This window comes from Grus americana, chromosome 25 (assembly GCF_028858705.1).
Source record: "Grus americana isolate bGruAme1 chromosome 25, bGruAme1.mat, whole genome shotgun sequence".
Classification (NCBI taxonomy): Eukaryota; Metazoa; Chordata; class Aves; order Gruiformes; family Gruidae; genus Grus; species Grus americana.
In genome coordinates, this window is record NC_072876.1 from 3,351,988 (window position 1) to 3,375,856 (window position 23,869).

General features: G+C 57.6%; 1 protein-coding gene across 2 annotated transcripts; it reads right to left on the reverse strand.

The window, feature by feature from the left end:
* Positions 1–1,402: 1,402 nt before the first annotated feature.
* Positions 1,403–21,887, reverse strand: TAFA3 (TAFA chemokine like family member 3). 2 transcript variants are annotated; one of them, XM_054804287.1, is made up of 6 exons: positions 21,734–21,887; positions 14,811–14,895; positions 14,407–14,522; positions 6,229–6,378; positions 5,130–5,254; positions 1,403–3,765 (listed from the first exon to the last, which is right to left on the reverse strand). In XM_054804287.1, exons 3-6 carry the CDS (start codon positions 14,519–14,521, stop codon positions 3,754–3,756), a joined length of 402 nt encoding a protein of 133 aa, XP_054660262.1. In that variant the 5' UTR covers position 14,522; positions 14,811–14,895; positions 21,734–21,887; the 3' UTR covers positions 1,403–3,753. The 2 variants fall into 2 exon arrangements, with proteins under 2 accessions (XP_054660262.1, XP_054660263.1); XM_054804288.1 differs by lacking the exon at positions 1,403–3,765 and adding an exon at positions 4,105–4,294.
* Between the last annotated feature and the right edge of the window lie 1,982 nt (positions 21,888–23,869).

The window sequence follows — 23,869 nt, forward strand, 5'->3', positions numbered from 1 at the left end:
CGCGCTGCCTGGTTAAACGGCCAAAGGAAAGCGTGAAAATACAGAAGGAGAGCGCGAGGGAGGAGTGCCGGGAGCCATGGCAGGAGCGTCCTTCCCCAGCTCCCCCTGAGAGACGGGCGATAAAACCAGCACTACCGCAGGCTGCAGCGCTTTCCTCTGAAAAGCGTTTACCTGCCGGGAGGGGAGCAGCGATTTGCCCTATTTGTGTATTTTACCGTGATAACGGCATACAACAGGCGAGGTCAGCACTCAGCAGAGACACCAAGGGGCTATTTCCTCACTAAACCGTGTATTGCAGTAAGTGAAAAATAAGCGTTAAGGGTGGCTATTATGCAGAGAATAAAATGTTTTTATATCAACGTAGGTGTCAAGCTCAACACTTCTGCAGAGTGGATCCTTCACATTATGAGCCGGCTACGAATATGCTTAGCCAAGCAGGGATGCTCCCAGCAGCAGCCCAGGGTTTGTTATTAGAAATACCAGGCTTCCACGCTGCAATTGACGCTCTTGGTGGGGACAGGCTTCCCAGGAGGGGACGGTACAAACAGAGACTGGCCCTGGCCCCTGGGGAGGGGTGGCATCTGGGGGGGGACATTGCACCGCAGCTGTGGGAGCCACCATGCAAAGGAGAAGGGACGGGGGCAGCTCTCAGCAAAGCCCCCTGGAGCAATTAATGCCCAGTGCTCTAGAATCACTAGGAGCTAATTAGCTTCTGCTGGCCAGAACAGGCTCTCAGCTCTCCTCCAGAGCTGGGCATTCTTCTTTCCCTCAAGTACAGGCTCACCCAGGCTGCAGTCAACATGGGAGGGAAAGAAGGGATCGAGCCAGAGCTCGCCAGCCTCCAGCCCAGCGATCCCTTGAACTAACAGGGATGGGTCTGGTGGGGGGGAACGGGCAGCCCCCAGCTGCCTTCGCACAGCTCCCTTTAACCCTTTCCCACCCCCAGGTCCTGCCCCTTCCCCTCCGTTTCATGGGGTGCACGGCTCTTCTTCCTCACCCCGGGGTAGCAGCAGTTCCTGCCGACAGACGCCGCGTCGGGGCTGGAGGCACGAGCCCGGGGGCTCCGGGGTTCCACCAGGCTGGTTCCTGCCGAGCGAAGGGGCAGGAGGGAAACGCTGGTTTACACAGCCCAGCCTCCCGCACCAGCCCCTGCGCTCCCCGAGCCGTCAGCTGCCAGCAGCGGGGTAAATTATTCATGCTGTGAACAGCACTCGATAAATGAGCTTGACCGGCTGTTGGTTCCAGCCCGGCAGCCCTGTCCCTCGCCCCGTGCCCCGGCCCCGAGCGGGGCACAAGTTGTCCCATCCTGTCCCTCCGCCTCCCTCCTCCCAAGCGCTGCCCCGTGCTCGGGGGACAAGTCCTGCCGTTCCTCTCTGCGAGGACAGATCCTCTTTTTTTTCGATGCTGAGCAATCTCTTGCCAATTACTCTGAATTTGTTATTTTTTTTCTCCATTTGCTGCTTTTAACTCCTAAGATGTCCCCCCAGATATAGCTCTGCATCAGGAGAGGTACAGAAAGCTGACGGTGGTTTTTTTCCTGTATCTTTTGTCCATCTTAGTCTTTTCTCCCCAGGGAAGGAGGCTCCTGCTGTGCATCCCTTCTCCGGATAACTCGGGGCCCCGGCTCGTCTCACTCCTTTGATGGAGGAAAGCCATTTCAAGGGTATTTTTGGTCATTCAGCTGTGCCAGCCCCAGGACAGAAAGCCACCACGCAGCCGGGGCTGTTCCATCAGCGATGTCCCGACGTCGGGAGAGCTCGACGGCCACGGGCGCGCAGGCAGCCGCAGGCAGCTGCCGGCTCCTCCTCTGCTGGGCTTTGCCCGCTGCTGCTCCTCAAACCATTCCAGCCAGTGCAACGGGTAGTAACAAAAAGCGTATCCAAACACTTTACAAAAAATGAAAGCCCTTTGCCGGGTAACCCAGCAGCCGAGCCACGCAGGGGCCACGACGGGACAAACGCCGTGCCCACACCGGCAGCACATCAGCAGCCACGGCCCCGAGGCACGGCTACCTGCCCACCGGAGAAGGTTGCCACCGATCAGATCTCGGCGTGTGGAAACGGAGAGACACGGGCAGACACATCCCTGCGGCAAAGTCAGTGAAATCGAGACGAAAATCAGCCCGTTGAGCATCACCTGAACTGTTCCTCTGCGGTTTGGCTAAACGAAAGAGTATGCCTTTATAATGCAACGTGTAATTAGAGAGCGTAAAGTCTCAGCCAAAAGATTTTATTGAGCCAGAGAATTAGACAGTTGCAGGAGTAATGAGAGCGGCCGCCATTGCGCGAGCTGGTTGGGATTAGAACGGCCAGGGCAGAGCCGCCAGCCCCTCCGCCTCGGATCTGGTGGGCAAGAGCAGCACTCCCGAAGCCTTCCTTCGCTGCTGAATGAAAAGATCCTTTGCAGAGATTAAAATGAATTTATTATTTCACAGTCTGGTATTTACATCACATCTGGAGCAGGTATGACGTACCCCATTACAAAAACGTTTAAATAACGAGTCCTGCCGGTGGCAGCCGGAGCACGGGCTCCAGCCTCCCGCCCCGCCTGAGCCGGCACGTCTCCCTGTGCGGGTCACGGAGCTGGGGTGCCCGGGGAGGCGTTGGCCCCGCTCCCCGCAGCGATGCTCCTGCTCAGGCCACGTGCCGTTGGCCCCGCGAGTGCGGCAGCCCCGGTGTCCCCAGCCCCGCCGACACCGGGACCTCGGGGCTCCCATCCTCTCCCCCTTGAGCTGCCCAGCCAGGGGAAACGGTGCATCCTGGAGAAGGTCACGAGCTCAGGGCCAGGAGATGGTACATTTTTCTTTATTTGGAACGAATACAACAAAACCTGGCTCGATCTGGGTCTCTGGCTGGGCATCTGCACAGTGTCAGGCACAGCAGGCCCGCAGGCAAAAGAGGGCTTCCCCCACACGTTATTCTGAAATTCGATTGCAAACACAAGCAGTAACTTGGTGCCTGGGACTTGCACAGTAGAGAACAGATATTAAACTCGCAGCTTGATTAATGCAACTACTGAGGAAGGAGAAACCAGCAGCATGCTCCATGGAGACATTTCCCCATCTCTGGGGACTGACGGGGGTGTCAGACACCCCGGCCACGCCACCGCGTCGGCCACACATGGTCACAGCAGCCGGGTGGTGGGGCAGGGAAAGCACAACGCTCCGGGGCCGGAGCAGCCCCCCGGCGACTCCAGATCAGGCCCGGAGCTCAGCGCCCACTCCTGGGAACCCACCGGGCCAGGAGCCGTGAGCCAAACCGGAGGGTTCACACAACCATTGACTTCCCAATTCCTGACGGCGACCCTGATTCAACATCTTGGGAGATGGGGAAAGGCGACTCACAGCAATAATTTCAGCTATTTCGGAATAAAGCCCCTTTTTGGAGGATCGCTGTCTGTCTGTCTCTGTATTGTCAACAGCTCTTACGTGATTGGAGTATTTTATTTAAGAGGATGGGAAAATGAGCCCGTTTCTTGGTCAGTGAGTGTGTCCACGGGGCAGGAGGGGACCGGGGAGTGACAGGAGTCTTGCAGCAGTGCCGGGGTCCCATACTTGCAGCCTCCGAGGAAGCCAGCGCTCAGCAGATGCTCTGATCCGGTACCTGGCACGGTCCCACCAGCAGACACAGGACAGCAGCCCCGGAGCATCCCGACTCTGCAGGCATCACCCGGGCCACATCCTGCTGCTCACGGCTCTGCAGAGCACCGGGGACCCGCACGGAGGCTGGTCCGTGCCGCCGAGTCGCACGGAGGTTATCGTGTGACCTGCGGGCAGAGGAGAAGAGTGGGGCAGGCGCCTGCTGATGGAAACGGTCGATGTGTTTGCAGGGGATGAGTTACCCAACACATCCAGCCCATTCCCCCGTCCGCAAACTGCCAGCGAGCAGCCTCAGGAGATGCAAATCTGATTTGCTCTTTGCATTCGTTTAATGGGGTGGCCGTTCCAAATTTCAGTTTATGGATTGTTTGTGAACCCTGTGCTCTGGCTACAGCTTCCACTGGGGGTCTGGGAGGGGCAAATCCCCTGGCACAGTTCTTAAGGGGGCACCCAAAGTCATCCAAAATCACCCAAAATCCTTTTGAAAACATAAATCTGCCTTTCCAAAACGCTTCCTGCCGAAGAGAGGGCAAGGGACCCAAAAGGGGTGCTGGGAGGATGGCCACGGAGGTCGGGGCTGCTGGACCTCTGTCCAGGGAGGAGAGCGGATGCCCTGGGGTCCTGCAGACGGGAACGGTCCCCAGTGAGAGCCCAGGACAGCAAAGCCGGAGCAGAGGCTTTGGGCTAAGTCAGCAGCTGGGGGGCAAATAAATAAATGATATTAAGATGGGAAAAAGACAATGAGCTAAACATAGTGCTGTAGTTACGAGTCAGTGATGGATGCCCAGGGCCAGAGGAACCTTCTCGGACATCCATAAAAACCCTTGAGCATGAAAGTGCTTTCTGTGCACAAAAATAATAGCAATAATGAAAAAAAAAATCCCAACATCACTTAATACGATAATTTTATGGCAGGGGATGTGGGGTGAGAAAAACTAAAGCATAAGGAATAATTGCACTCAACAGTATGAACAATGATTACAAAATTATGCAACTGATTAACCATGGCATATATGTAATTACTAATGAGTTTGATAAAATTTTAATTATACCTTGTTCTTTGGGGCATTCAGCAAGCCATGAAAATAATAATCATGTAGCACTCTGTCACAGATGATTGCCTCAGACGGGGGAGCGGTGACGGATTCAGGGCTGTGTCACTTGGCTGGGACGAGCAACCTGCTGCCCCGGAGCAGCGGGGAGATGCTGGGGAGCAGCCAGGACGGCAGAGCAGCCCTGGGCTCGTACGCAAACATCCCCAGCACGTCCACTCGCGGGCTGAGCCACACAGCCCCCACCTCCCGAGCCTCCCCGTGGGAGTTATCGATCGGCAAAGCCGTGGGACCCACTCGGGGTTTGCGCTACCCCCGCCGGCCCCCCCAGCACCGGTGACGCCAGCACAGCCCAGACCCTCAGCTCTGCATCCGAAACAAACGGCGCGTGGTTTGGAGAAGCCGAGGCTCTCCCTTTCCCCCGCGAACTCTTCGGGGACGCTTTCCTGGGTTTTGGTCCCCCCTGCCAGGGGACGTACCTTGGTCGTCTTCACTTTGTTGCCGCTACTGCAGCTCCAGCCCGAGAGGTCGGGCAGCACCTTGCACTCCTCCCCGTCGAGGCAGGGCTCCATCTGGCACCACCACTTCTGCAGCACGATGGAGGCTGGGGGAGAGGAGGGCGTCAGTGGCGCGGGGCACGGAGGACCCGGGGGAGGCTGCTCTGGGCCGGCAGCGTGGGGGACAGGCTGCCAGCCCTGCCTGGCTCCGGGAGGTGCAGGACGGCAGGGCGGGAGGTGCGGCCCCTCTCTGGCACGACGCGCGTTGGCAGCGACACTGCGGAGGAGCCGCTGGTCGCCTGCCCGGCCTCCTTTGACTCCCCCCGCCGCCAGGACACCCTGCTTTCTCTCCCCACCCGACGACAGCCCCGTCCTCACTCCCCACCAGAGCGGGGGGAGCAGCGTTGGTCACTAACCTACTGCAGGCTCCTCTCTCAGAGGCAAAGGGACCGTCTACCGCTACTCGACTTTGTCAGGCTCTTGTAACCCGATGTGGGTAACAGAGAGGGCTCCCCTATCTTTGGGAACCACGACACGCACAAGCCGTTTGGGACAACGAAAGCCTTCCCTGACAATTCATCCTGGCGTTTCTCGGTCTTACACACAAACGTGCTCACAGGACACCGGCTGTCAAGCGAATCGATACCGCGCTGGCAGAAGCTGCGGCTGCTCCCGTCAGCGATGCCACATGATGCCATTCGATAAAATATACATGGCTTGAGCTTTGCTTAGTGCTCCTCGCAGGTGATGGTGCTGCATGGCTGGAGTCACGTCCCTGCCTCCGGCTGCAGCAGCGTGGCGAGCAGACACGCAGGGATCGATGCCGCAGTGCTTGGCCCCAGCGCAGTGATGGAGCAGCTTGAACTGCTGGAGCACCACAACCCACCCACGGCACACACCGCACGGAGCGGGGTAACGCGGCTGTGCTAACAGAGAGCGTCCTCAAAATGCTCCTTCTCCCCCTCTGCAGGAGCCCCTGGGCAGGTCTCCTCTCTTCAGAAACCCCACACCAGCCGGGCTGACCGGTAAGACACAGTCGGGGGGTTGCACAGGACCTGGCTCGTAGCCACGGGGTACTCACCGTCCACGCAGGAGGGAGCCGCCCGCGTTGTCCCTGCCACCTGCCCCGGGAAGCAGGAGCATTTCACCGTCTGGGAGCGCTCCTCGATCTTGTTCTTATTGCAGCACCTGTGAGCTGCAATGACTTCGCACGTGCCGGGCTCTACGTGCGCTGCGGGAGGAGAAACAGCCGCCGTCACGCAGGGCTGCGCCCCGGAGCCCCCAGGCCACCTCCTGCTCACCGCCCCGGGCAGCACTGCCGGTGTGTGCCGTGACCGAGGCACCGGGAGAGCCCGACCTCCAGCAATTGCCCCAGGGCTGCTGCTGATATACGTGCAGCTCTGCCCAGCATCTCCCTAACCTGCCTGTAAGGAGAAGCACTGGTCCTGCTCCAGGCCTCCGGCATCTGAGTTCTTACTCCTAACAGCCCTCACACCCATCCCACCCAACAAAATTAATAGCCTCTCGCCACGGCCAAGCCAAGAGCTTTATTGAAATGAATGAGCGCATCAGTTAATTGCAGCTGATAACGAGCTGCACGCTTCGCTACAAGAGGGGATGGTGCCTCGTGCTGCCTTTGGTTTCAAGCAGAGCACCACCACCCGCAACCTCAGCTAAAACCAACGCTCCCATCTCACCATCACACACCATCGTCTGGCTGGAGGAGGGAGGACCAGGGTGGCATTGCTGCCCTGCGGTGACACAGAAATGTCATGGTGTTCATCAGAAATCCGGGCTGCTCTGCTGTTCCCCCTCCCAGTACCATTAAAATATTAAGGAAGAAAGAAAACTAATGTGCTGGCTTATCACCTCTGGGATCCAGGTTTAGAAGCTAGTTAGCATCGCAAATCAATGACTTGCGCTAGGTAATGGCCCACACAAGCACAATACAAATGAGCGAAACGGGGCTGGATAGACTTCAGTGCCATGACCCGAGAGCGGGTGATCCCTGCAGGTCCTGTTTAATGAGCACTGGAGGAGCGAGTGCGGAGCCACGCACCGAGACATCCCCTGGGTCACCGGGAACAGGCTTTGATCTCTGCAGCAAGCGGGAGCCGGGCTGCGGGGAGGATGCAGAAGCGGCGTTTCTGCAGTGTGCCATCCTGACAAGCATGCAGACGAGCATCCATCATCCATCAGACCCGGCTGCTCTGCGTCCTCAGCTCAGCCCCTTCCATACCCCTGGGATGGGGGCAAGAGCCGTGCGGGAGCCCTCGGCAGCCACGGGAGGAAAGGCTCGGTAAAGGGTGCGAGCAGGATGTGCAGGGCTGTGGGGAGCAGCGTGGCGTGCTGCTGGCGGTACCCAGGAGCACAAGCCCACCCTCAGCCCCTTCGCAGCACACAGGCTCTGCCTGTCGCTCGGACCCACAGCTGCCGACCTGCCCATCCAGCCTCAGCTCCCAGCTCTGCTTCCAGGAGGGTCCCCAACCCCAGAAAGCGAGGTGGCTGGCCCAGGGAGATCGTGCCACAGGTTTGTGCCAGCGTCCCCTGCCCGGCTCTGTGGGGACCACACGAAAGGGACCGGCTGACCTGCGACACGACGAGCGCTCCCGTGGGTCCCCGGGGAGAGGCAGCAGGTACCCGTGCTCACCAGCAAACACCGCCTGCCTTCCAGGAGCTTCTGGAAAGCCGCCACTTCACCTTCTCAAATGAAAGCCAAGGGAAATGAGATCTCTCCCCAGGCGCTGGGGGAAATCCCTCTTCCTTGCAGTCACATTTTCACATCCCCGCTGGGAAATGCTGATCCAAGTGCAACCTCCCGGCTCGTGCCGGCCGTGCCAGCTTCCAGCCAAAGCAGTGCTCGTCCTTCTCCTGTTCCCACCACGTGTGAGCACCGGCTGGGAGACAGGAGGGCAGGACCCAAGGAGCTGCCCCAGGACCCGCTCTCCAGCGATGCCACCAGCCTGGGGCCAGGGCAGAGACGCGCTCGGGGCCGTGCAGGAACGTCACATCCTAACGTGAACATGGGCAGTGACAACGCTGCTCGTCCCTCGCGGTCTGCTCTGTCGGGAGCCGCGGCCGAAAGCCACACACCCCTGTGCCCTGCACCCACCGGCACACGGGCAGGATGGGCCATGCAATTACCACGGCTTTAATTTGGCTTTATTTATTGTTATTTCATGGTCATTTTCTTTTAATGAACCATCGCTTTCATTTCTGCCCATAATAATTACACAATTACCTATCCTGGAAGTATTTTGTAATAGCATCTCTGGCCATAAATTTTATCCTCCCTTTTAAATGCCATCATAATTCAGCTTTAATGATAATTTCCATTCTCTTTGTATGCAGAAATGGTAGACTTTGGTGAAAGTGAGAAGGAAAGCAACTCATTACGGAATAAATGTGACTGTTTTGCCCTGGTTTTATGGTTAACGGGATTTTTCAAATAATCTGAGGAATAAGCAGAGGTCCTTGGCTTTGGCTGACCATGAACCCACATTCCCACCACGTTCTGGTCCAGGACTCACCCACCCCGCACACCCTGACACAGACACCCCCTTCCCCCCGCAACAGGGGATTTTATCCCCTCCAACTTCAGTGCTCACGCGCCTCTGTGGTTTTGATTCGGTTTTATAAAAGCCTCCCTGCAAAGCTTCATTAGCAGAGCTCTTCCCAGGAGGAAGGGCCAGATGACCCCTCTGCTCCCTCTCACTTCTGCTCTCCGGCTTCTCATTTTCAGCTAATTTAAAAAGGTTCAGCCAAGGGAGAGCCAGACAGAACTGAGAAATCGCTCATTACAGCCATGCAGCAAGAGTTTGCTAACACGCCAAAGCCCTTTTAATTTGCTCAAAAAGGTGCAGCACGGAGATAAAGCCAAATTCACCTCTCCTCTGCCTTACTGCAGCTGGCTGAGCACGGCGGCAGCGCGGTGCCGGACCCGCAGCCTCGGAGCCCGTGGGCACCCGCCGTGTCCCTGCCAGTCACACCGAGGGACCCTGGCCATCCCGGCAGACCTGCAGACACAAGGAAGATGCTCCCACCAGGACAGACGGACACGGTCCATCTCCAGCTCGCGGGCAGGCCACCCAGGGAAGGCAAAACCCGTGGCTGACAAGAGATGCTCTCGCTTCGTGCTCCAGCCCCGTCGGACGCAGCCCGGGGCTGTAATTAGCCGAGCTGTACCTGGGGTGCAGGTCTGCCCTTGTACAGGGAGCACGGAGGGCAGCTGCGAGCCTCCGAAGAGAAAGGTTCAGAAAGTCTTTGTTTTCCCTCAAAAGCATACAGCTTTGAGCCAGTCAGAGCCCCGGCAGCTGCCGCCAGCGGGGTCGGGCAGTAAACCGCAGTGCCAGGAGCAGCCGCCTCTGGCCCAGGAAGAGCTGCCAGGCTGGTCCCAGCTCACCCGCCTGCTTCTGCTCCGGGATTCAAACTGGGAGCAGCTCAAAGATGGACGCACCACGGAGGTCAGGCAGGCTCAAGGCACCGGCACCCCCAGAGAGGGGGACGCACAGCTCCGCAGCAGAGCTGATGCCAGAGTTGGGGGGAGCAGCATGGACCCCCCCAGACCCGGTCCTTTCATCTGCCTAAAGGTCTTGTGAGCATCCCATGTCCCGCCCTGGGGCACAGTTACACTGGGAACTTGCCGCAGGCACTTCTCTCCAGCGCAGACCCCTCCGGGCGCCAGCCCCAGCGGGAAGCGTGGCACCAGGGCACTGTGCGTCCCCTCCCTGAGTGACAGCTCGCAGCAGAGCTGTGGGCTGTGTTTGAGCAGGTCAGCCCCACAGACCCCAGACACGAGTCCCACAGACCCCAGACACGAGTCCCACAGACCCCGACATCCGAGCGAGCTCAGGAGTTTGTGGGGGGGGGGAGTGTAACCAGACGCACAGGAATCCCTCAGCATCGGATACGGTGATTCCCGGGACTTCAGCAAGAGACTTTGCTTCTTCCTTGTTGCAGAGGAGAGGAGCGGCCCCGTGCCGAGGGGCTCCCTGCCACACCGGGCTTTTATGTCGCACGTCTGGGAAAAGCCAGGAGAGAGCTGGAGCCTGAGCGCAGGGAGAGCGATGGGCTCCTCCGGAGCTCCCCGTGGGTGCTGCTCCTTTCGCTGAGCGGCAGGAAACTTTGTACCAGATAAGACTGAAAATGCAAATCGGATGGATGGCGTGATTAACACCGAGAGCAGGAAAGCCACAGAGAGCCTGGGATAAGTTCCAGCGCTTCTGGCACGCTTCTCCCTCCCATTTAACTGGTATTTCCCCGTTGGAACCCTTTTTAAAATAAAATCTTATCTCACAGAACCATAAAAGCATTGTAAGAGCACAAGGCTTTTGAATCCTGCATGCAAAAATAAAGTAAAAACGCTGTCCTACTCTGGCTGACCTTTAAGTGAGCAGCAGAACATGGGTTTTTTATGGCATAACGTGAAATGACACATTTTGTATGTCATGGGCACTGCTCCACACGTTCAGCGTAAAATATCGCTCTGCTTGCCGGTGGAGAGTTGTAAAACAAAGAGAAGTTGAATGCATGGAACTGCCAGGCAATGCCCAAACCTCTGCATCAAAACCCTTTCCTCCTGGGCACCGAAATGCCGCGTGTGACGTGGGTGCGGGTGCCCTGAGCAGCACGGCAGAGACCCCGCAGAACCCGGGAGGGAGGCAGAGGTCCCGTGCCCGGCGGGGACTCAGAGGGCTCTGTTGGGAGGGCAGCACAGCCTCGGGGGCACCGGGGGACGAGCGGCTCGCAGGCAGCCCCAGGCAGCCGGTGGTGTGAGCGATCTGTACTCCGTGCCCTGCAACAACTCTACTACTAATATTCGCTAAATAATTAAAGTCTTAAAATCACTACTGCCTTAGATGCATGTATTATTTAAGAGGGTTTTGGAGAGAAGCGGGCTTGTTTTTATTGCTCATTATCACTGCATGTCAGTTGGGATTTTTTTACTACCTCGTCACCTCGAGACTCTAGATCATGCTCTGTCCCCCTTACATTGCACGTGGGGGTGCGTGCACATCCGTGAACTGCTCGTGCAAATCCCATCACTTCACTTTTCTTGCAAGGCAGAAAAACAAATGCCTGGACTGCGTCGAGAGCAGCTGACGGCGTTCTGCCGTTGTGCGACAGACGAACCTGTACGGGTGCGCTGCGGCGAGGGGATACAGCTCCCCCCACACACACACAACCTGCCTTCCTCCGCGGCACCGAGTGGTGCTTCCCACACACCCAGCGCGGCTTCTGCCTCATCCAGAGAGGGTGGCTTAGGAAAATATTCCATCTTGATGTAAAGGCTGCACACGATGGAGGAACCAACGCTTCCCCAAGCGAGAGGGAATATCGCAGGAGCATCTCACAAATAAACGCCACAGAGCTGCTGTCTTCACTCCAAGCAGCGACACGCTGACCAGTAAATCTCTTCTTACAAGATAATCAGAAATCAGCGCTCTCCATTCACTCAGAGAACCTCATTTCCCAAAAGCAAATCCCAGCTGACTAAACGTCTTTACTTCTGCTCCGGGATGAGTGATGAAAGTGAATGAAGGCAAAGATGGCACTTTGATTATCAGCATTAGAGAGGTTTATCTGAAGATGCTGGGGCCACCTTGGCAGGAGCTGTAGCCAGACAAGCAAGCCTTGTTCATCACGTAGAGCTCACCACGTTATATGGGGGATTAAATTGCTGGTGAATCATTCTTCACCGAGGAGTCTCCTATTCCATTTCCAAATGACTTAATCTCTGCACTTGATTCATGTGGCTATTTAAATCCAACCACATACCCCGGGAAGCACCGCTCTGCCGGGACACATTATCATTCCCCACGTGCTGGGGCAGCACAAGTGATTAAACCTCATTTCTGCAGCCAGATGCTCGCAGGGCAGGGCTTCCCTGGACAGCTAACAGAGAGTCTGCACCCAGGCTCTCTCTTCAAGAAATTCATGAGTTTGGGGGCTCTGAAACCTCGTGGCCAGATTGTTACAATTAAAAGGTCTTTGTCTGCTATCACTCATTTTTGAGTGCCGTGCCTGGTTTTAGCTGTGAATAAACACAATGCTCTAAACGGCCGCAAGCCCTGGATGTGCCTCCCCTTTTCTGCACACAATCCATCAGCGTCTCTGACTCTGGGGGTCGCAGGCAGGCATCAGCGGTACAGCTATCCCCGTTCCCACCTCCAGTTCAACTCCGCATCCAGAAATAGAACTGTGGGCTTCCTAGGACAAAAACATCATTTGCAACTGGGAATGCAACCTTATGAAAATGCGTTCCAAACATAACCTTTACCAAAAACTGTCCCAAACGAAGCAAAAGCACAGGGCAGACAACAGGAAAATAAAGCCCATGAACTCAGCAAGCAGGCTGTGAATTCCTGCTTTGAGGTGATGGAAATCCAGAGAGAAACCGTGTTCATACAGACACAGAGCAGGGTCGAACTTTTAAGTATTTGCTCCTGGTATGCCCTCTTTGCAGCGGGTTAGAATTTGCTTGAATAAAAAGTACAAGATTTGGTCCGCTGCGGATAAGTCTGCGTGAGCAAAAAATCCCCAGCGATCTGCCCGTGAGCACGTGAATACACGAGCCCATCTCCTCCCGGATGGAGCGAGATTTATACCTCCCTCACACCCCACGAGTACACGTTTTGCACTTTAAACCTAGGTGAGTCGGTGCTTTACTAATGCCAGGTCTGACTCTTCCCCGAAGCAGCAGCTCCCCTGCAAACCTGCAAACCGCTCCTGCCCGGCTGCGGGCAGTGCCCGAGCCCGTATCCCGGGAATCCTGAGCTGGTGCCAAAAACTCCTTCCAGAGACGACTGAGGAGTTTTATCTTCTCACGCACCTGCGACAGGTTAGAAAGAGGGTAAGGCAGGTAACCGCTGACCGGTTGGTTGAGGGAGTCACGCCGGAAGATACGTTTTGGTTTTAAGCAACGAGGATGGGGATTACAGGATTAGAACTGCTTTAACCGTCAGGCAAAAATGACAGAAATAGGACAGCGTTAGGTGTGGGGTCAGGCAAGAGCACCGCCAGTTTCCAATTCACCCTTCAATACCTTCCCCTGCAAACACAGGCACGGGACACAGGCGCCGCGTGCCCCAGGATCGCTCCGTATGCCGAGCGCTCGCCTCTGCCGCCCAACTCTGCCAGCACGGCAGCAACGTCAGCTCCCCCCATGCCATCCTCCCCCCACGCCCCAAGAGAAGGACCGCGTCCCCCCCCACCCGACCCCAGCACGGCCCATCGGGCTCCTGCGCCAGGGCAGGATGGGTACGAAGGGCTGAGCACCACTTCTTCGCTGCTTCTCTTCTCCAAAGCTCAACTTCAACCGCGGGTTCACGTAACCTCCAACAGTCAGATCGATGGCACGGGACGCATTCCAACGCGCACGCACAGAGGGGGATCTCGAAGCCACCGCTGGGAATAACAAATTAACACCCCAGAGACAAGGCTATGCTTTCCAGCGAGACTTTCAGTTCTACATCAGTTTACGCTTGTTCCACGTTTCAAGATGGTCTTCGCAACCGGAGGGCTGAAAATTTGTATTTCTAATGAAAGCCTAAAATGGAGAGTATCCATCGCATAGTAAGTGTGGTTTGTGACGCTCATTGAGACTTTGATGGAAAGAGTTATGGCTCGGCTGCTCACAGACCTAGAATTACCTCAGCAATAACCTGAAAACATAGATGTGTCTCAGATTTTACTACAGACATGAAGAAATTCGCTTTTCAGCTCCTCAGACCAGCTAGACTCACCAAGCAACAGTTTTTAAATGCCCCATATTAAGTATTTACAAGTCATAACTCCAAGGAACAGCTTTACTGCTGCATGGCTCCAGGTTCCTGCCTGTCTCCGAGGAGCAGCCCCGGGAGTTTCCCACACACACGGACACTCGAAATGCAAATCCCACAGCTGCCACAGCGGCACCGGAGAAAAAACAGTGGTGCCTCTCAGCATCTGCTTGCTGGATTCTGCCCCTCGCCTTCGGCACGCTCATCCTCACCGCCTGGACCCCAGTGACAGGGACAGACACCAAGGTCCCCTGGGCCATCAGCCTCTGGTCCCCAGAGACGCACACCATGACCCGAGACCACCCGCGCTCATCCTCCCACCCAGGAACGAGGGACAGACCCTCGCCAAACATCTCGGCCCCCCCATAACCCCCACCCTGGGCATCCCATGGAGACCCCAAGGTACCACCAGTGTTACGGGTGCCCTGGGCGATTGCACAGAAGCGTGACGCACACAGCGAGGACGTGGCTTCCCCTACCTGAATGGCTTCGGTGATGGGTGGAGGCCAGCGTCAGTCTTCCCCACAGCGTGGTAAGGCAGAGAGTGAGCACGAAAACCCATTTGCTCAGGCTTTGTATGTCTCTCTCACTCATTCTACCAAAAAAAAAAAAAAAAAAAATGCGCGGAGGAAGAGAGGCTGAGGAGGGTTGGGAGGTGCAGCCCCCACGCACCGATGCTGCTGCATGCAGCGGTGCAGCCCCCAAACACGTGCCGTCACGGGGACCGGGGTAGCCCAGCTGTGGGGACGCGGCCCTGGGAGGCAGGGCACGCACCCGGGGTTCACCCGCTGCCCGTCGACGGGCTCGGACTTCTTCAGCAGCAGGGGCCATCACAGCAGGACAGAAAGGGATCACAGCAGCAGCACAGAGGAGCGATAGTTACCTCTTACTGGGGTTTCACGCTAACACCTGCGCGTCTGCCAACCTCGGGTGGGTCAGGTCTTTGCACGGGGCAGACATCAGCGCATCTGAAAGGAGAAAGAGAAACACGGGTAGCGATACCTGCCGTAAGGACCTGGGGGTGCGAACCGCTGAGTCCCCTGGGAGCGGCTGGGGACGCCCCGAGGCTCGGCTGGCCCCACATCAGCACACACGCTCTCGCGCACGGGAGCGCACGCCTGCCCGTCGCACGCACCAAAAGCTCTGCGGGAACTCAGCCCGTAACCCTGCTCACCCCCTTAAAACCAGCGTGCCTCCATCCGCTTCGGAGGAGCTGCTCCTGATTTTTACTACTGAGAGCGCAGCATCGGGCCCGCTGTAGTACGTTATTAACGCAGATCACAAATACCAAATACAGACCCAGGGCGTGTGGGAAGAGCCAGAGTAAATCAGCAGTGAGTCATGCCAGGTATCGCCTTCTCCGTGTGCGGTTACGTGCTGCCATCGCTCTCGTGTCACCGCGGTCCCTTGCAGTGACGCCCAAGGGTTGGCTCTCAGGGGCTGGGCACTTCTCAGCCCATTCACCGACAGACAGCCGGACCGCACGGGCTGTCCCGGGGCCCAGCCACCCTCCTGCCCGGGGCCCAGCCACCCTCCTGCCCGGCCTGCCGGCACTGCACGGGGAGCTGAAGATGATGAGGATGAGCAGCCGATGCCTGGGTGGACACGCACCCCGCTGTCCCAGAGCAACGCCTTGTTCTGGGGTTGCTTCTCCTCTCGGTACGGCTGCCAAATTCATAAATCACCCAGCCACAAAACCGCGTCCGCTACCTTTGAACACACCCGGTCCCCCAGGAACCTCTGCTTGGCACCTCCGTGCACACCAGAGCCACGTGCCACCACCACTGCCTGCCGGCACCGCACGCCACGCAGGACGTGCTGGGAAGGAGGCGAGTTTTACATCACCTGGAGCCCTTAAGGAAAAACGTAAGTCCCCAAAGACTTGGTATTTTACTGTTGACTGCTGTAAACGTTCTCTGTTCTATTTATCAGCCGTGGCCCCGCAGCTGGAAGCGGCTCCGGGGCTCCGCAGGCAGCGGCGTGAGCGCTGACAGCAACGTCTCCGCTCGGCATCTGCCAGGTGAAGTGATGACCTCCCGGCCTCCGTTATCGCCTGCCGAAATCTAACCGGGTCCAGGGCAAGTAACTGTGTCCCCCCATAAAACTCCAGTGCCGGATCATAATTTATTAACGAGAGGCCACGAAGACAAGCGGCAATGACGCCGAGGCTCGGGAGCGCGGCCAGGGAGTGGGTGCCTGGGCTGCCCCTGCCTCGTGCAAGGCTCGCGCCCACGGTCCCCTCCCTGGAAAGCTTCGCTGCACCGGCCCCGCTGCCTGCACCCACGGGGACCGACGCAGGCAGAGAGGGCAGCGCGGGATGCCAGCCGGGCACCGGACAAACCTGGGCTTGCTGGGAGAAGAAATCTTTAATTTTCAACCATCTTCTAAATTTCTGTCTGCTCTGGAGCAGGCTGAGACAGTGAAACAGACTCATAATGAAGTGCCAGAGCAGAAAACGTTGACATTTTTAATCAAAACAAAGTGATTTGAGGTGGTAAAAGGGCATTTCTTGTTTTGAAGCATTTCAAAATGAATTGTTCCGTTTTAAACTGACATTTCAAAATGAAAAATGTTTCATTCCAAAATGCTGATTTAAAATGATATTTTCCATTTTGATTCTCCCAGCTGGAAAAAAAACCTCACAAACAGAAAATGTCACCAAAAGTGTTGACATTTGCCCAGAAAAAAAGAAAGGTATATGACAGAAACACATATTTTTTGCTAGCAAAGAAATTTAGAGGTAAGAAAATACTCCTAATTAATGCTGCGGGATAGTCAGCTTGGCCAGGAGCAGACTCAAGCGTGGTCGGGGAGGGCACGGACACGCGGGCGTCCTGCTCCCCTTCCTGGCTCCATCCCTGCCTGCCGGGTGGCAAGGGACCGATCCTGCTCCAGCACAACCCTCCCTCGGGCTGCACCCCGTGCTTCGGGGATCGGAGGGCAGAGGCAGCCCCGAGCCCCCCACCCCCCCCCGAGCTACTGCGTCGCCAGAATGAACCCGAGATGGTTTAATGTGCAAGAAAACCATCGCTCCCTGAAGTGGGCAGGAGCTGATGTGACAAGACTGCACCGACTTCCTCGCGTAAAGCCGTATTTAGGCAATCTCCGGCGGGGCTGTCAGCAGAATCTGCTCTGCAAGAGGCTTCCTCAGAACGGCGATTTTCACACAACAGCCTGCGCTGTCGGAGTCCCTTCAGAGATGTCACAGCCCATCATGTAACTATTGATGCCATCTTAAAACACGTACTATTTCCTCAATGAAAAAGTCAACAGCCCTTTCGGAGGTGCTCAGCCTTTCACGTAAATCCAGGGGCAGAGCGTGCATCGGCAATCAGCACTGCAGCCAGCCAGGAGCGGGGCGCGATGCCCTTCCGCACCCGTGTACACACACACACACCCCCCCCATGGGGGGGTGCCAGATGGGCTGGGACACGTGCCACAACACACATCTGTCCTGCCCCACAGAGGAGCGCATCTGGCAACCCAGATGTGAGGACGGCAGACGCCAGGCTGTCGCCAGCCTCTGCATTTCTTGCGGCAATGAGCCCCTGACACCAACGCGCATCCCGTGCGGCTTCCAGCAGAGCAGCCAAGCCCCAGGAGACGTCCCCAGATCTCTCAGCTGGACCAAAAACCAGGTGCGCCGCTGGCCGCCTCCATCCCACACAGGATGGGGACACGGTCCCGCTGCAAACTATATTTAGCTCGGAAAGGCTGAGCTGTTTGATATAGCCAAGGCAGCATAAATAAATCACAGAGTTATCAATAATGCAGCCCGCACCGTCCGCGCCGCGCTCAGAAGGGAAACCACCGCGCCGAGCATCGGGAGCCGGGCCGGCGGCCGGGGAGAGTGCACGGGGTTCGGAGGAGTGCGAGGCCGAGAGGCACCATCCCCGGCAGCGGCCATCGGAGCAACGCTCCTCCCCGGAGCCACGCCGGCACAGGCACTCAGGGCTCCCGCTCACACACAAACTCCCGTTAGAACACACAGCTTCGCAGAAATTGTTATTTTGACAGTTATCAACCTCCATCATCGTGAGACTCCAACTACAAATGTTTGGTCTGACTTGAAATTTTTCAGCCCGGAATGTCATTTTGAAATGAAGAGTGGCGTTCTGGCATGTCAAAGCACTAATTTTGATTGAAAATATCAGCATTCTCTCTTCTGTTATGTTCTGCTTGGAATTGTGCGGAATTTTTCATTAATATTTTTTGTTAGCTGCTTTCCACCTTTTGGGTCTGAGCTGGGACCCGAAGTAACTGCAAAGTGCCTGAACCCCTCTGAAGATAAATCTTGGTTGTAGCCAGCGTGGAAGAGATGACTGTTCCTCCGCACGGGCCCGTGTCCTTCCCAGGGACACGAGCCATCCCCCGCACCGGAGGCTCCCCCAGACACATGGGCACACCGGGACCAGCCCAGACCCCGGCCACTCTGCCGATCACGGGAGCTAGAGATTTTTTCCTCCTTCTTCATTAAAACCACACGTAAAATTGTGACCCTCCAGCCAAGACTGCTCCTCTGCAGCTCAGCTGGAATGCAGCCCGGTGCCCCACGGTGCTAATGAGGGAGACTCTGTCATGCCAAATTATGCTCCAAGTCCTCCAAGTCTGGAGCATTGTTTGCAAAGGTCCGTGTGAGCTGAATAATTATAGTTAGCAGAATTCTGCCCAAAAAAGAAACTGAGAGAGGTGGGGGAGGCTGGCAAATTGGCTGGTTTTCTGTGCTGAGCGACACAAGCCCTCCCCGCTGCAGCTCCAACACTGTCAACCCTTGTGCACATCTGGCCCTACAGTTCTGCCAGTTTTCCGAAAGCTATTTTCATACTCCTGCTGTTTCAGCACTTCTGGGAACTCGGGCACCTTCGTTTGGTGCAAGAAGAGGTGCAGGCTTTGGTGCAACAGAGCACGATCCAGGGGTCCGCAGCGCCGGGCAGCCCCGGCCGTGGAGCAGGGAGGAAACCTGGCCAGAGCCCAGCGGGCACAGAAACCTTCCCATGATGTTGGGGAAGTCACGCTGCCTGTTGGAGGGGGCAATTTTGTTTTAATACTTCCCTGAAGCAAAAAGTCAGACCTTCTCAGCAAACGCCCCACTGCGCAGGACCGGGGAACAGGCTGCACGCCCCAGCCCCGTGACGATCCTGCACATCCCCGCGTGCTGCACGGCTACCTGGCAAACCTCGTAACAGCAGTGTTTGAGCCGACCCCCCCACCTCATATGAGAGGGGGTCCTGGACCCCCAGACCACCCTGCCTGCTCCGTGCCCGCAGGGAAGATGTCCCTCCCTCACCCCGAAGCACAGCTCCGTGGGCTGCACACAGGCAATGGCAACAGCGCGGAGAGGCTGCTGAGTCTCCCGAGAAGCTGACGCCTCCTTGAAAGATCCTGACAAGCAAGGAGACACCCCCACATTCCCCCAGGAAGGCACGGCACAAGCTCCAGTATGGCTCTGCCTCCAGCAGCCGAAGAGAGGGCAAAAGCAGCAGGGCAGGCTTGGCAGAGGGCATCTCCCTTCTCCCCCCAAGGCTGGAAAACCAGCTGAGTGCTGAATCCTCCACCCCGGGCAGGGGAGGAAACGCTCAGACACGCACAGGCTGTGAGGTTTGGGTCCAGCACCTCTGAGACACTCTGCTGCTGCCCATCCCAGGAACAAGCTGTGGGTGGCTGTGGGTCCCTGGGGAAGCTGGTCAGCAAGATGTTGCCATCCTCTGAGCACAGGCTGACAACAGCAGCAACCTCCACACCTTCGGGTTCATCAGTGCAGGCCAGCAGACCGGCTAACTCCTAGCTCCCTCCGCAACACCGAGGATGCTCAAGCACAGGCAAAACTGGGAAGTCAGAGCTACCGTGACCACAGAGCTGGGGGCAGCACCCAGGAGGCTGGCGTGTCCGCTCGGAGCTGTGCTGATGGGAGCCTCGCGCAGTAGCTCTTGCGCCCTCCTATGCTCCGTACTGCCCTGAACGCTGCACTGCTCCTCCCCAAAGGGAAACCCCACCGCAGGGGAGCCTGGCCCGAGCCCCAGAGCTTCAGGTTGAGCCGAGTCCTTTTGCACACTTCATTTTAGCTCTTACTCAGGGTGCACTTACAGCAGTCCAGCCCCACAGATGTGCTAGTGAAGGCAACATGAGGCATATGCCCTCCGACCTGGCAAAAAGATGGCAGGGAGCAAACAGAAATGCAGAGGACTCCTTCCCCCAAGCATGCTCTCTCCTCCTCTCCTCTACATGGATTTCTTTCTGGCTCCTTGCTCATTCCTCCAGTGTCTGCAGCATTTCCTCCCCAGCCAAGGTGAGCAGGAGAGTTTTTAACTCTAATTCCACCCAAGCACGGGCCTGTTCCTGCTCCCTCACTCGGTGAATCCCACCGCCCCACTGCCGCTGGCATTCTGAGGGTCAGCTCTGCTGACAGCTTGAACCTCAGGCTCATGCAGTGCCAGGATGCTCTCTCTGGCAGAGCGTGGCCACTCATTGGGGTGTTGAAACCCAAGGTCAACAGCAGCTCAGTCTTGTCAGTGAAGGAAAGCAGAGGACTTGACAGGTCAAATTATTTCCCCAGGAGATACGTCACCTCACCTGTGCAGGCTCTTTGCTGGGCTGTGGGTGCCCTAGCACAGACGAGCTCTCCCAGGACAAAGGCACCTGCACACTGCAGAGTCTCCCAAGCCTGTATCAAAAGGGATGGCTAACCGGCAGGAGCAGGGGACTGCTGCTCCCTGCCCGACACCACGGCATGGATCTGCTCCTGCCTCTCTCCAAAATGGGACTGGTACAACTCATGCTGTCCTCCAGACCACTGAGCCTCCTCTCGCAGGTGAGGGGGACACCCAGCCCGTGCAAACGACTCCCCATCCTGCACCCCTCGAGCCACGCCACGAGGCAGCAGGATGCCAGCACCCCTGCCCCGCTCCAGCCTGGCATCGACCAGAAGCAAGTCCACCCCAACCAAAGGAGTTACAGCAGAGAGGAACGAAGTAGAGGAAGATTGATGCTTGCATCCCATCCCATCCTGCCTAAAGCTTTGGCTGCAGGGGACAGCTTGCACCAAAGGCAGGCAACGGTTGGTCTTGATTTCCCCTTCCATGGTGAAGAAGCGTTTTTGGCCACTGTAACCTCAGAGCTCTCTGGCAGCGCTTTGCCTCCTGAAACCGCAAGCGGCTTCGCAGGGCTGGCAGAATCGCTTCACCAGGGCTAAACTGCACCCCTGGCCAGAGCTCAGCCCCGCAGCAGGATCCTGCCAGACCCAGTGGCCAGACCCAGGCCCCGCTCGGAGCGAGCACCCCCTCCCGCGGGCGCTGCCCCCCCCGTCGCAGGGTGGGCAGGGGGCAGAGGTGATCTCTTCTTTTGGAGTCACCTGTAACCGAGCACACGGCAGGAGCCGACACGGAGAAACTTACTGCAAAGACCCGCCCGAGCCCCCTCCCCGCCCCGCACCGGGGAGCCTCGCACCGCCCGGGGGGCGACACGGGGCCGGGACACGCTGCACCCGAGCAGCGCGGTGCGGCGGCAGGGCCGGGCCAGGAGCACACCTCGCCGCGGAGCCCCGGACCGGCGCCCCCCCTGCCGCCGCTGCCCGCGGGCACGCCGAGCCCGGTGGCTCCCCCCGCTCCGGCTCCCCGCCCGGTAACGGCCCTGCCCCCGGCCGGGCTCAGCCCGCAGCGGGACGGGCGCTGCGTCCCTTCCCACAGCCCCGGGGACCGGGCATGGACACGGGGCCCCGACGGCGCTGCCGCTGAGCCGCGCTTCGGCACCGGCCCGGGGGGTCCCGTCCCACCTCGCCCGCCCCAAACTTTCCGTCCGGGCCGCACGTACCTGCCGGTGCCGTCCGTGCGGGCCGGGGCCGCCGCTGCCCATGGCCGCCGTCCGCCCGCTCCGCCGGATCAGCGCCGCGTCCGCGGCCCGCTGCGGCCGGGGGCCGCTGGCATCGCCGGGCGGCGGCGGCGCCGGCAGCGCTCGGCGGGGCTCGGTGCGGGGCTGGGCTGGGCGGGGGCGGCGGGCGCGGAGCCGAGCGGCTCCGGTGCCCGGGAAGGGGCGCAGCGCCGCCTGCCGCCCGCTGCCGCCCCGGGACCGGGAACCTGCTCGTACCCGGCTCCGCACCAACCCACCCCACCGCCGATCCCTCCTGGAAGGACGCTGCTCCGCCCTAATTAGTCCCGGTGCTCATTAATGTTGCCAGTAGGGAGGACTGGTCAGACGGCTAATTTACCTGAAAACCAATTTCCTCCCCCCAAAAAGGTGTGATGGCCCCGGCAAGCAACGAGCGGTACTGTGTGGTGCGGGGACGGACGGACAGACAGACTGCCTGCCGGCCTGGCTCCTGCAAGCACTCTCCTCAAAGCAGGAGTCTGGCTTCAGTGTCAGCCCACCAAAACTCATGGCTTTCCTGGAGCCAAGAACTGCTGAAACACTGGTATTGACCCGGACCCAGCTCTGCAGGAGACTCCCAAGGCTGACGCAGGGACCCAGACCGGGTCCAGCCTGGGATAGTTGTTTCCCCGGAGCAGCTCTAGAGCACCCCAGGACACGGCTCTGCACATGCTGCTGTGACAACTGGCAGCAACAGGCTGTAAAATGCCAACAAACAGCAAAAGCAAGGGTTGAATTTTCACAACAATTGCTGCCAGGACAGCTGAGGCAAGAGGCTGGAATTACATATAACTCATTTTCTTTGCTTTACACAAAACTGTTTGCTTATCGATGAAAGCTTTGTTTTCTGAAGAGGGCTCACGGTTTACTCCTGGGCCTTTCAAGCCACTACTCAGCTGGAAGCACTGAATCATTTCCAAGACCAGACTGAGTTACAGATCAATGGCAGCTGTTCAGACAAGCCACATGTGGGCAGTTTGCAAATCTCCCAGCCATTTTCTTTCCATGAGATCACCTGAAGCCCTCATGCATCCCCCCTCTCCTCACCTGGGCACCAGCCCTTGGAAAGGGCTCTGCTGAAAGCCCCACCAAAGCACCACATTCAGGCCATCCTCGCCAGGCACCCACTGGCCCCCAGGTTTGTACAAGCCCCGTAGCGTGGCTGGAGCAGCAGCTCGCTCCCTGCACACCCAGGGACATCGTGGGCCACCACCAAGCCGGGCTTCTCGCTGTCACCTAGCACCCTCGCCCATGGCTTTGGTGCAGGCCGGGTCTCAGCCTGTCCTGCTTCCCAGATCATGGCTCCTGCTCCTCTGGTGCTCCACACCTCTGATAAGCCTCATCTTCTGACCTCTTTTCCTTCCTCTGATCCAAGCCAGCTTCTGCAGCCACTTAGAGCAAACCACAGCCTCTCAGCACCTCGCAGCAGCTGTTTCGATTTTTTTCTGGGAAAGGATGTAGGGCAGAGACAGGTTTCCTCCCCAAGGAAGGTTTCTTTCCCCTTCATGCATCCACAGCAGAAGCCCAGACTTGTCCCTCTTTAATCCTAGCTTGATTTATAACATCTGTAGCTCAGATCAGTAAAAACAATTAGTGCTGGTGAAAGCAGGGAGGCAGAGGCATTGCCCAGCCACTGACAGCCCCCCCGAGCACGGTCCCTCCTGGCACAGCCACCCCCAGACCCAATGACAGATACCCCGAGGTGACCCACCAGCTCCTTGGGGACCCAAGACTTTGGCCTCTTCCCCAGGGAAGAGTCACCCCAAAATGCACTTAGGGAGCCAGGGGAAAGTACTCCTGGTTTTAAGAAGCCTGTGATAAGAATAGGTTTCTCTGCTATTTTATCTGAGGGAACCAAGCTCTTGTTCCCCCTTTTTAGGGTCAAAATTGCCATATGTAAAATTCCAGTTAGACTTGGTTGCTCAAAAGGGAAAAGCTCTGCAAGATTAACCGAAACCCCAGTAATAAGATATTAAGAAAATACAAGCACCTCATTCTTCAGATCAGAGGGTTTTAATAATAATGGCAAAAATCAATATGAAACTAAATTAAATCCACTGTTTATATTCATCAGGTAATTTG

Bases quoted from the DNA above. Each gene is read 5' to 3' on its own strand.
- TAFA3 (XM_054804287.1), bottom strand. From the start codon at position 14,521: ATGAGTGAGAGAGACATACAAAGCCTGAGCAAATGGGTTTTCGTGCTC. The intron at 6,379-14,406 runs GTAGGGGAAGCC...CTCCTCCCGCAG, and splicing joins CCATCACCGAAGCCATTCAG to CGCACGTAGAGCCCGGCACG. The intron at 5,255-6,228 runs GTGAGTACCCCG...CCTCTCCCCCAG, and splicing joins GGCTCCCTCCTGCGTGGACG to CCTCCATCGTGCTGCAGAAG.